This window comes from Pelophylax lessonae (assembly GCF_965119305.1).
Source record: "Pelophylax lessonae genome assembly, chromosome: 3".
Lineage (NCBI taxonomy): Eukaryota > Metazoa > Chordata > Amphibia > Anura > Ranidae > Pelophylax > Pelophylax lessonae.
This window is the reverse complement of record NC_138770.1, coordinates 78692042-78705396: the sequence shown is the minus strand read 5'-3', so window position 1 is coordinate 78705396 and position 13355 is coordinate 78692042. Positions and strand designations below refer to the sequence as shown.

The 13355-nt window shown below is 43.1% G+C and overlaps 1 protein-coding gene across 4 annotated transcripts in view; it reads left to right on the top strand.

The window, feature by feature from the left end:
* Window positions 1–13355, top strand: part of DNMT3A (DNA methyltransferase 3 alpha) — a 451028-nt gene that overhangs the window by 427257 nt on the left and 10416 nt on the right. For all 4 annotated transcript variants that reach the window (XM_082251154.1, XM_082251152.1, XM_082251153.1 and 1 more), the window contains 4 exons: window positions 90–180; window positions 5159–5307; window positions 5588–5673; window positions 11749–11818. In XM_082251154.1, coding sequence (XP_082107280.1) covers window positions 90–180; window positions 5159–5307; window positions 5588–5673; window positions 11749–11818 — 396 coding nt within the window. The remainder of the gene's footprint in view (window positions 1–89; window positions 181–5158; window positions 5308–5587; window positions 5674–11748; window positions 11819–13355) is intronic.

The following is a 13355-nucleotide window of genomic DNA, read 5'->3' as shown; positions in this document are numbered from 1 at the left end:
TTGCCTATGTATTTGTCTTGATATCTTTGTGTGCTCTGCAGATATTGTCCTTCATTTGGTATTAATTATCTCTCTCTTTCTGTCTCCAGATTAAGGAATGGGGTCCATTTGACTTAGTGATTGGGGGAAGCCCGTGTAACGATCTTTCCATCGTGAACCCAGCTCGGAAAGGTCTGTTCGGTATGTGGTGCTCAGTGCTGCTGAGTGAGGGTTATAGTTTAGATATTGGGGAATACAAGGAGCATGACCTCCTATGGGAAAAGACAATGGGGTTGATTTACTAAGACTGGAAAATGCAAAATCTGGTGCGGCTGTGCATGGTAGCCAATCAGCTTCTAACTTCAGCTTGTTCAATTAAGCTTTGACAAAAAAAAAACCCTGAAAGCTGATTGGTTTCTATGCAGAGCTGCACCAGATTTTGCACACTCCAGTTTTAGTAAATCACCCCTAATACACCTTATGTAAATCTTTACAGAATCTCTGCAATGTGTACCACTTAATCCAGTGAATTCATCCCTACCCCCCTCTCGCCCACAATTGAATATACTCACCCTCACTTCCCATTCTTCGATTCACTACTGCGAGCGAGGTAGAGCTCAGAGTTGATCCTGACTGGATTTTTCACCGGACTTTCCCACTTACCCTATTAGATGGGCTGGTGCCTGAATGCTAAGTTCCTTTACTGTCGCATATATTGAGGGAGAGGGAGTCCCATGCTCCCCCCCCCCCCCCCCATACCCAGAAGTTATAAATATTTCACTTCACTCTTGGCTGAAAATGGAAGGTAAATATAACAGTGAGTGGGCCCATCATAGTGCACCTGAAGGGGGTTGCTTGCTGGCACAGCCAAGGATGCCATCTCCTTACTCCCAGGGGCAGACCTAGTTCTGGTATAGACCATGTGACCTTGTATTACTGCAGAGATGTGCTCTGCATTGGAACTAACACCACTTCCAGCAGTCAGCCTTGGCTGTCACAAATAGCAGGCTCACTTACAGGATCACTTGAATTGCAGTTGCCAGCAGCCATATTGTGTTTAAATGGATTGCTGACAGTGAAATCAGCAGCGTTGTAACATTCTTTTTTTAGGTTGTCTTTATCTTTATTTATTTTTCGGTACAGTAGAATTGTATTGATATTTTATGATTTTTATTGTTATTACTCTGTCCGGGGAATCCTAGACAGCCTATTGCTTTATAGGTGGAATTTCTTTGTATCAGACTAAAATTTTGCTTTTAATGAAACCCCCGTATCCCACCCCACCGTTGTTGACCTCTCCTGATAATACTAGTTGCCTGGCTGTGATACCAGTGCTTTGCATCAGTGACCTAGAACAAAAAATGTTTCCTGATCTGTAAACTTGTTCTGGGTCAGAAGTCAGTGTCCATCAGGAGGCCGCCACATTAGTAAAGGGTTGAGCAATCACAAGCAGCTCTTCCTATTTCTATTCTCTGCATCAAAGCCAAGCAAGTATCCTGTCAGAAGGAGGTAAGCAATAACAACCTATTTCTTCTATGATAGGTTTACCTTAAAGTGGATGTAAACCCTCACATATGCCCAGTGAAGTGAACAGCCTCAGATGATACAAAGAGGTGAAACAAGTCTCCCTACATAAGTTTTACTTGTGTATCGGCTGTCTTCTGCTTTCTACACTCTTTAGAAAGTGAAGCTTATGTTACGAATCTTGTTTCTTCTTCCAGCACTGGGTGTGGAGTCTTGGCTTACACTGTGTGTTAGCTGATTGGAGGAAAGGCACACCCCCCTCCACATAGGCAGAGGAATGAAGAAACTCGCTGAGCTGTAGTGTGAATAGACAAGCTCTCTGCTTATCTGTCTCTAAGCTCCCTCCCCGACACAAATTTTTAGCTGCGTTTATCTCATGTGTTGGAGACCTTATCAGAGGTTATCTGTCTCCATGCTCCCTCCCCGACACAAATTTTCAGCTGCGTTTATCTCATGTGTTGGAGACCTTATCAGAGGTTATCTGTCTCCACGCTCCCTCCCCAACACAAATTTTCAGCTGCGTTTATCTCATGTGTTGGAGACCTTATCAGAGGTTATCTGTCTCCACGCTCCCTCCCCAACACAAATTTTCAGCTGCGTTTATCTCATGTGTTGGAGACCTTATCAGAGGTTATCTGTCTCCACGTTCCCTCCCCAACACAGATTTTCAGCTGCGTTTATCTAGACCTTATCAGAGGTTATCTGTCTCCACGTTCCCTCCCCAACACAGATTTTCAGATGCATTTATCTAATGTGTTGGAGACCTTATCAGAGGTTATCTGTCTCCACGCTCCCTCCCCGACACAAATATTCAGATGCGTTTATCTCATGTGTTGGAGACCTTATCAGAGGTTATCTGTCTCCACGCTCCCTCCCCAACACAGATTTTCAGCTGCGTTTATCTAGACCTTATCAGAGGTTATCTGTCTCAACGCTCCCTCCCCAACACAAATATTCAGCTGCATTTATCTCACGTGTTGGAGAGCTTATCACAGGTTATCATGCTGATAACAGAGGAATGGAGCAGCAGAAAGACACTTAGTGCTTTGGAGAGAGATAAGTAAACACTACAGATGTATGTGCCTAGGTCAAATTTCATGAATGGGGTTTACAACCACTTTAACAAAGCACATATAGATTGAAGGGTATTTTTATGCCTGCTAGTTAACCACTTCAAGTCCAGACATTTTCACCCCCTTCCAGTCCAGGCCAATTTTCAGCTTTCAGCGCTGTCACACTTTGAGTAACAATTACTGTACTCAAAATACATTTTTGTCATTTTTTTGAGCCAGTTAGTGCTTTCTGTTGGTGGTATTTATTCACCACTGGGTTTTTTTATTTTTTGCTATATAAACGAAAAATGACCCAAACTTTTGAAAAAAAGCCCCCCCTTTTTTTCTTATTTTTTGGTTTAAAATTTTGCAAATAAATAATCTTTTTTTCATGAAATTCGGCCAAAATGTACTCTGCTACATTATTTTAGTAAAAATAACCCAAGACAGTGTGTCTACGTGAAAAATATAAAGTAGAGGTACACTCGGGTAACCTTATCCCTCAGGCAATGTGAGACAAGTCATCTGCAAGTGATATAGCTCTGACAGCTGGCATTGTGCAGCTGCTCTTTTGCCCAGGCCTACTACTGCTTTCATTTTACAGTGCTGTGTGTCTGTCAGGAGGCTGACATATTGGGAAAGGTGTGACCTATCAACAGGCAGCTCTTCTTATTCCTATACCCTGTCCCCTAATGACATCATCACTGAATGCACCCAAACTATGATTACATGCAAGAACGCCAGAGGGGGGGATCCTGCGAAACTCTGCAAGAGGCAGCCCCATTGAAAGCAATAGGAGGCTGTCGGCTCTCACAGCTAATCGTGGTCACTCGCATGTAATCACCTTGCATCTAGGGCTGATCGCTTGCATTTAATGCACATATATTTGGAGTGCGGGTGCATTTACAAGTGTAAATACACCCTAATTTAGTCATCGGAGGCAGAAGTGGGTGAGTGATATAAAACCCCTGATTTGCCCCTGTGAGACTCAGTGGCGGCTGGTGCATTGGGGGAGCAGGGGCACCCCCCCCCCATTCATGCGTCCGGCCCCCTAATCTGCATGCAGGGGCGCCGGATGCATGGAGTTTAATGGGGCTTTTTTTTTAGCCATGTGATTAGAGCCAGAGGCTCTAATAGGCTAAAAAAAAAAAACAACACTGCGCCCCAAGCCCACCCAGTTGTGTGACAATAACGAATGACAATTCGCTGTTGTCATACGGATCCTCCTCCTGGCGAATCAGGAAGCGTGTCCTGAGACCAGTTTCCTGATTGGCCGAAAGGAGAAGCCATGCCATTGAGCATGGCATGTAGAAGGAGGGAGGAGACGCAGAAGAGGAGTGGAGAAGAAGCCGAAACCGCGGCCGCAGGTGTCCAGGCAGGGTGAGTGAGACGGAGGTCCTGCTGTGGTCCTGGGGGGGGGGGGGGGGAGGTATGGTGTGCGGCCTGGTGTGGTCCAGGGGGGGGGGGAGATATGGTGCGGTCCGTCTGCAAATTAGAAGAAGTGGTAACCACTAAGATGATATTTGTATGCTGAAAGTGCACTCTACTAATCACTTTGTCACAGCAAACTGTGCTAATGATCCCTGTTAGCCCAACTTTAGATTTTAGAGAGGCCCTATCATCACCTGCTATACTGACAATTAAACAAAGGCAGGTAATTTGTATTAGGTATATTTACAGGAGCTTTATCTATTACAGCAATTTGACTTGACTAGGAAGAGATTTTAGAGATTACATTTTGCCAGAAAGTTGATACATTAGATAGTAGGACTTGTAGGCTGCCTACAGCCCTAAACACCTAAGCCTTTACATCATAGGATTGTTTCTGCTGAAGTCTTATGGCCCAGCACTGTAGGATGTGACCATTTTCTGGCAGAAATTTGACACGAATATCCTGCAGCGGGCGAAGCTTCCGTAAAATACAGATTGCTTGCCTGCGTTTACTTGTTAAAGCGTTTGTTACTCTTTGTATTGCTTGCTTTGTGTGAAATCCCTGATGTTCCTGCTAGTCCCTCTGCTTTTCTATTAAAAATTGACCACACTAAGCAGGGGAGCACACTTTGGTCAGTTCTCTAGCTATGCTGGGAACTCAGTGTACTGTCCTCCAATGATCAGACATGTCCTGTAACTCCCCCGCTGTACAACCATTTACAGGGAAGCTCAGGGTGCTGCTGCTTATCCTCCCCCAGCTCTTATGCAGCTGGGAACAGAGGGAATGTGATCACTTATTAAAAAGGGAAAAAATGTATTTATATGTTTTTTTTTTCTATACAAAAAAATGTTCAACTCTGTTTAAAACTGAATAGGTTGTTTTACAAGCTGATCACTTACAATGACTTTAAAGTAGCAGGTGGTGACAGGGTCTCTTTAAGTATAGGTCTGATTCACTACCAAAAGCCTTTATTCCCTTTGCATTCTGAAAGAAGTATGATGATACAGTGCCACCCAGTGGTCACCATAGACATGGTCAGTTATTTTTGGCCTCAGCATTTGATACAGGTAGATATAGAGAGCACAGAAGAACAGTCCTGTGCATTGATCTCAGCATGTTCTAGCCATGACCTCCATCTAACCAAGTGACAGAAACCCTCTCTCTCCTGCAGAGGGCACCGGACGCCTTTTCTTCGAGTTTTACCGCTTGCTGCATGAAGCGCGGCCGAAAGAAGGAGAGGACCGGCCATTCTTCTGGTTGTTCGAGAATGTGGTGGCCATGGGCATTAGCGATAAAAGGGACATCTCCCGCTTCCTAGAGGTAAGAGCCAGAGGTTCATTAGTGGGGTCTTCAGATGCCTTATAAAAGGTTATTGCAGTGTCTTTGCCAGACTAATCAAGAGACAGCTTACCACACAGAAACAAATATTTAAACCACTAATGTTTGACCTCTTTGTTACATTTAAGTCTGCATTTTTACATGGGGGGGGGCTAAGCTAATCAGACTTTACATGTTTATACAGGGTGCACTTTAAGGCTCCATAGCATTTGTTTTTGTCAAGGGTGATCTCTGAAGGTGTCATTTCTCCTTTCTCTTTCAGTCAAATCCAGTTATGATCGATGCAAGGGAAGTTTCAGCTGCACACAGGGCCCGTTACTTCTGGGGTAACCTTCCCGGTATGAACAGGTTAGTCCAAGCAAGCGAGGGGGAAAAATTAGTTTAGAATTGCAGTCTGTCCTGCTCCAAAAACATGGTGGCAGTGTCTAAGGACGTCTGAGCCAGAAATATACAAGTTTTATAATACTTGATGCATAATATTTTTAGCTTTGTAGTGCCTTCTGTTAAAAACACTTGCAGCAACCAAACATAAAAATGTTGCATATGAACCGACTCAAGGAACACTCCCTACTGACTGCTTCTGGTTCTATAAGCATTTCTTTCTTTCACTTGTTCCAGTGACTGTGTAAGAACTTCCCTCACTTTGGAAAGATTTCCTTTCACTTCCTGACGTGTCTACAGGACAGGAAAATGAAGTGTAGCTAAACCCAGATAATTAATTTCCATTACCTTGTCCAGTGCACACATCTGAATATGTAATTACGCTTGGTTTCTCCTTTTTGTCTAAGCAATAATGTCTTAAACCTACATTGCAGGGCACCCAGGACTTGATATTCATGACTACTTGGGTTATGCTGCCACCTTCGAATGAATGGGACACTAGCCAAAACTGACAGGAATAACCACCCAGACATAACCCTCCCAGCTTAACTAAGCCTCAATTTTTTTAGTTCTTAGGTGATGGATATGCTTACAGATGACTCTCTGAAGATCTATTTCAGGGACTTCGTTTCTCCATTCCTGACCTTTTCTTAACACTCCTGCTAGGGTAGAGGAGGGTTGCATTCAGATCGGTTGCTACGGCCTAATGGCTAAGAGGGACTACTGTGCCCAGACCCCACATTCAGAAATGGGGATGGCCTGTAATATTAACGTTAGGTGCTGGATCCTGCATGCAGTGATCTCTACGGTAGAATGTATCTGGTTACCTCACTGGCATGGTGCTTTACAGGTTTAAGAGCAGTGACCTCCCATGGTGGGAAGTTTAGTCCCTAAATGCGCTGTGGAGCAAGCTTACCATGAGGGGTGAAGATTGGTCCTCCTGGCCCTGCAGCTGGACTGGGGAGTGCTTCTGATATGATGATGCACGCAGCAGTCTTTCCCCTGTTAGTATGCGAGGGAAACAAAAAAGGAAATTTTTCAGTGCCGAGAGCAATGATTAATGATAAAGCTAAGATGGGGCCCTGCAGGGGCTTGCGCAAAGAAAATGTGTGGGTCTGATCATGTATGGGTACCATTCTATTAGTTCCCAGGCATGGAAATATGTACCTCTCAGAGCTCCTAGTACCCCTGGCAATTTCATTGCACAGAGCAGAATGGCTCCAGCGTATTAGCTACATATTTCCACGTTTTAGCTACATATTTAGCCCCGCATAACTGCAGAAGATTTTTCGTTGGACACCGGGCACAGAAAGTATTGGAACACTTGTCTATCTTGGCATGACTTGCCACCTTAGTATTCTGGCTTAGCCTGAAATTCTTCTCTGTTGGGTGGACGTTCCCTTACTGGGTGTCAAAGGCCTAGTCCATTACCCCCAGCAAACCATGACTTTGTGCAGGCAGAGAGCTGGGGGAAAGCACGTTGAGATAAGCTCCCAAATCCCACAGTTCACACTGCAATGGGTGAGGTTGGAGAGCTGGGCAGATAACATCTTGATCTCTACCTCTGCCAATCAGAGGAAGCTTTGTATGCATTGACGAAATACAAGACTTCCTGTGAATGGCTAAGCAGCCCTCAGTCAACTCAATTTTTTTTCGGCAGCAGGTGGAAGTGTCTGTACCGCTGCCAGAATAGAACTGTGCATAATGTATGAGCTGATTCTACATATAGTTTATACAGTGGTTGCATCTATCAGTAAAGGAAATATGAACTATTTAAAGTAAACCTGGATTAAACTTTAAAGTCTGGGCGAAGCTTATGCTCCCTTTCAGAGAATCAGACCCAGAGGATCCTGCCATTTGGCACTGTCTTTATTGACTTTTTATGAGCTTTAAGTTACTCAGTAGATGCCTTGGAAGATTACATACTGCAGCTTTCACAGATGGGCACCATGTCTGTCCATATGAGAAAGATCTTATGGCTGAGGTGTTGGTCAGTGGAACTTCCTACAGGAAGCAAATCAAAAGGCTGCCATTTGAAGGTAAACGCTTGTTTAAAATGTCTTTGTCTTCGCCCAGAAGGTGACTGTGGTTAGAAACACGGTCTTAGCCCTTAAGGAGAAAGGTGAAGTTGATGGGTCAGAAATCGACGATGCCTGTAGAACCCAGGAGTTCCTTTCATAAGCCTTAGACTCTAAGCAAAAGCCTAGTTCCCAGTTCTGTAAGAGGAACTTGGCCCTCAAGTCCTCCTGTTGCAGAGGCAAATCTTCCTCTTAATGCAGGCTCTCCCATACTTGCATAGATGGGGGAACATCTATCGGCTTTGCAGCAGCCTGGACCCAGGAAGTCACAAACAAATGGGTCTTTAGTGTGTTGTCTAGAGGCTTCAAACTAGAGTTCTGCTACTTTCTCCCTTCATGAGTTCTGTACAAGAGTTTTTCCAGTTTTCTATGCAGCCCTGAAAAGACTGCTGTCCTGAAGGTTCATTGCACCCATACTGGAGGGGGAGAGGTCTCACGGCTTCTATTCCAACCTGTTTATACTTTCTAAGTCAAAAGGAGATGTTCAGCCTATCCTGGACCTCAAGGATCTCAATAAGTTTCTGAAGGTTTAGAAATTCAGGATGGAGTCCACCCAGTTGGCAGTGGCTTTACTTCATCAGGAGACCCTCTTGCCATTAGTGGATATCAAGGTTTCCTACCTACATATTCCAATTTTCTGGCCTCACCAATGGTTTCTGCAATTCACAGTAAAGGTTCACCACTGCCAGTCTGTGGCATTGCCTTTTGGCCTGTCCATGTGTTTACCAAGGTGTTGGCTAATGTTCTTGAGTTGTTAGGGACCCAGGATATCCCCATTGAGGGCTACCTGGATGAACAACCAGACAGAAAGGTTTGGTTGAGTGTCAGACCTTCAGAAGTCAGCTATAATTTTGATAGATTGTCTGTAGTACCTAGGCTTGGTCCTTGACACAGCTCAGCTGAAGGTACGGCCTTTGTAGTAGAAATGTCTTTCTCTTTGATCCTAGGTAGGAGTCCTTGAGGTTGTTGGAAAGTGCCTTGATTTGGGTCTACATGAAGGTGCTGGGGAAGATGATATAGGGGACAGTTTGATCTGTTCCCCCAATACCAAGTTCAACTCCAGAGCTCTTCAGCTCATTATCCTGTCTTTATGGGACAAACATCAGGAGTCCTTAAATGGTTACTTCATCCTGGGATATTCACCGAGATTTGTCTGCGCTGGGGGATGTCAGCTGTGGACCTCTTGGTTCTTACATTCAACAACAAACTGAACCAGGGATCCTTAGGCGTTTGCCATGTGTCCTTGGTGAGCTTCTTCCACGTCTACTGCACAGGATAAATGAAGAAGGCATTGTGGTTTTGATTCTGATCGCACCTTGGCCAAGAATGGTATACACACATTATAATTCTCTAAGCAAACGAGTCATGGGCTTCTTCCAGATCAGCCGGATTTGCTGCCACAGGGTTCGATCTCCCATCCTGCTTTACAGTCCCTGACTTTGATGGCATTGCTTTTGAAGCTCAAGTTCTGAGGGGTGTTTCTGACTCCGTAGTGCCTACTCCTTATGGCAACAAAGTCAACCTTCTGGAAGATGAACCCCCGTGCATGGAAAGTTTTTTTCCCCTGGTGTGAGGCTTGTATGTTTCATCCCCAACAGTATGTTGCGGGGGTGCATTTTGGGTTTTCTCCAGTCTGGTGTGGAGATGTCTCTGGCTTTAAGTACCATTTTGGGACAGATATTAGCCTCAATTGTTCTGTTTCAGAGTCCTATTGCATCTCATTCCTTGGTAATTGTGCAGGGCGGCACATGGACATGTCCCACTCTGTGCAGGGTACCCCCTTGTTTTTTGTGGGACCTTAATTCCGTCTTGTATGTTTTGCAGACTTCTTTTTTGAATATCTTCTAGAGATTTCCTTGTTGCTCCTTGTGTTCAAGGTTGTCTTTTTACGAATCACAAGATGGCACTTGGAATGGCATCCAACAATGGAAAACATGTATAACAGCTGTAAAACAGCCAACGCGCATCATGACTAATGCATTGGCTGTTTAACAGCTGTTATACATATTTTTGCAATAAAGGATAACCATTGTTGGATGCCATTCCTAGTACTGACTTCTCCTCTTGTGATTGGTTTTACCTGAGGCTTCCGCAGCCTGTAGGTCTGAGCACCGGGGGGAGCTGGGATGTGAAAAGGTGGAAGTACTTACACACCTGTATTCACAAAGTTGTCTTTTTAGTTTCCATTGCTCAGCTTGCAGGATCTCAGAGTTGGCGGTGCTTTCCTGCAGGGAACCTTTCCTGGTTCTTCACCTGGATAATTTGGTGTCTAGCCTCTGGTCTCTTTCTTATCTATTGTCGTTTATTGGTTCCACCTGAAGCAGGGCATTGTGTTGCCATTTTTTTGTCCTAATCCTAAGAATCCTTAGGAGAAAGTGTTTCATTGGATATTGTTAAAGCTGTTGGAGTTTATCTGAACCATAACGCACCAAGGCAGCTAGTGCCGGCTCATACAACCTTCTACAAATAGTAAGCAGGCTGTTTCATTTACAGTACAGCCATTGTATAGCATGTTGCTAACAATAATTTGGGCTTGCATGTACATTGTACAACACAGGCACATTACTGGACATCTAGTCTGAGGCTTGCAGTGCATGTGACTGTGATACATGCACTTCTCAAGTCCCTGAGCTGGAAGTTTATGAGCGACACACTTTCGCAAGCTTATTCTGCATAGTAAACAATGAGGTGAACATTTATATGTTACTGAGTTGAAAATGTGTTTTGAGATAGGGGTTTACGGTTACTGAAATATCACTGATGGCAAACAGTTGGCAACCTGACAGGGGTTTATACTCAATATGTAAGAAAGAGCTTGTGAAATATAATAAAATAATAATCCAAAAATGGAAAGCTTGATGTCCCACATGATATAGGTCAGATCTGTGTATCAAGGTAGAACGGACACACTTCAGCTTCTTACCAGATTAAAATAACCATACAACACATAAGGGTTTACCTTTGCCCAGGGCTGTGTGTAATAAGACAAGAAAGGTGTTCCCTCACAAACATAAAACACTCCAGCTTCTTACCAGATCTTGTTGACCATTACTATTAGTAAGTGGTCAAAAAGCGCTTAAGTGGTTATTCTCACCCAACAACTGCTCCTATCCCGCATGAACCACTCCTCTGTGGTTCATATAAGAGTACTCAGTACTCAGTACATCTCAGAAATAAAGGATAAAAGGCAGAACCATAGCGTGAAAGCTTATAAACCCATTTATTTAAAATTAAAGGATAGTGCTCCTCCAGACCGAGCTGACCAATCAAACTTGGCATGCATAATGACATCACCCTCGTAGGCCTTTATCCTACGTGTTTTGTCACAGATGATGTCGTCAGTAGGACAGGCTAAGCTACCTTGATGCACAGATCTGATCTATATTACGTGGGAGATTAAACTTTCCATTTTTAGACTATTATTTCATTTTATTTCACGACTCTTTTCATACACATGGGTTTTTATTTTAATATACAGGATTTATATAGTGCCAACAGTTTGCGCAGCCCTTTACAACATGGGGGGGGGGGGGCAGTATACTTACAATACAATTCAATATAGGAGGGTTTATATTGAGTATATTGTTTGTATTGTTGCAAAATCAGTGTGTTGGCAGGCACAATTCATTTTGTATGCTCTTTTGTATGCTCAATTCATTTTGTATGCACAATTCTTTTGTATGAGTGAGAATTCCTGCTCATGAGTGGCTTTTTTTGTGGTATTATATGATTTAGCACGGTTTGATTATTATTATCATGTTGTGTTAGCTGCTTTTTTTTCTAAGTGCAGTGATTACCTAAATCTTTAAACTATTCCATACTTTTCTTTTTTTTAAATGAAAAAAAAATTGTTAGGATGTATTGCGTTCCATACATAAACTGTATTGCTGTACAAAGGACGGTGTCCTGTCATACCCAAGCAGTATGTCTCTAGACTGATTGCACTTCTATGTCTTTTTACCAGACCTCTGGCGTCCATGGTGAATGACCGACTTGATCTACAGGACTGCCTGGAGCATGGTAGAATAGCAAAGGTGAGAGATCACATTTCATCCATATTTACTCCTAGTTTTTGCCTAGCCATTATCAAAAATGTGTTTGCAAAATTGACCAAAAAAATTGAGTATTAAAAAATACAAACAGTACAGCCTCACCTATAAAAATATTCAAAAACAAACCTACTTTGAAATCATATAGGCAAACTCATAGTAAACTATATCCTGTCTCTATAATGCGGTGGTGAGTAAGTGTGTAAGTGAAGTAAGTGAATGCAGACACCAGAGAGGCTAAAGGAAGATTAAGATTAAGTCAAAGAGGCTAGTAAACCGACTGTATAACGGAAAAAGACACCGCGCTTTAGGTGTATTAAATAAATAAATAATTCATTAATAATTAATAAATAAATATATAACTTAATTGACAAATAAATATGAGTATAATGTGTCATAAGCTGCTAGCCGCAAATAAAGTGCAAGTGCCGTTAAAATTGTGAAACCAGGCAGCGCTGCTTAAAATTAATGAAAAGAGTATATGTGCAAATATAGCAATGAATATGACCCAGGGATATGCAAATTTCTCAAGTTGCTAAAACCACTGATCATATAAAATGAAATAGATACATAAATCAATAATCATCAGACATGAACATCAAAGTGCTAGTGACTTGTGCATATTGTGCAAAACAACAATTCATAAATGTCCATTCAAGTGCTGGTGATTCCTCTATGTAATCAATAGGGTGTGCTCCCCCTTGTGGTATTGTACTCACCACAACACGCTAGGTCATCAGCTGTTTAGTAATCCGTGGCAGCTTTCCTTGCCAGTGCTGTAGGCATAGATCCTTCTCTGGTCCTGCGTGCTTCATATGTCCTCATATGTCAAACAAACATGAATTAAAAGCAACATGTAGACTCGGTTCGGTGGTTGCTGCTCACGCAGCGTGCGCCTCACCGACCGGAAGTGACGTCAGGTCCGCTCAGCCAATCGCTATATTTGCCCATATTCCACGTGTATTGAGACAGAACCAATTCATCAGCAGTAGCTCTCTCAATATTTACTATTGCACATTACTGAGCCTGAAGGTGAGTATTGGTTTATGTGCAGGAGTAAACATGTATAGTAGAGAGTAAAAGAATATCAGTACTGAGCTAAAGAGAAAATTTGCATGAACTGGATAGGGTAAAAGTAAGTGCAAACACCAGGGAGGCAAAAGGAGGAGTAGCTAAAGAGTCAAACCAACAATCCCATACTCCACATGTATTGTGGCAGAGCCATTGCAGCAACAGCTCTCTACAAGTTTACTATTGTAATTATTACTGAGTTCTAAAGTGAGTATTTTTTGTTTATTGATTTTGATAATTCTTTGCAATAAGACCTGAGTTTTTCACAGAAACCAATGTAAGTAATACGGAGGCAGGTTAGTATTTATTGTGGGTATACCGTTATAACCAGTGGCGGCCCGTCCAATGGGGATGCAGGGGCGCGCCCCCCCCATCCATGCGTCCGGCCCCCTAATCTACATGCAGGGCGCCAGACGCATGGACTCCAATAGGGGATTTTTTTTTTTTTTTA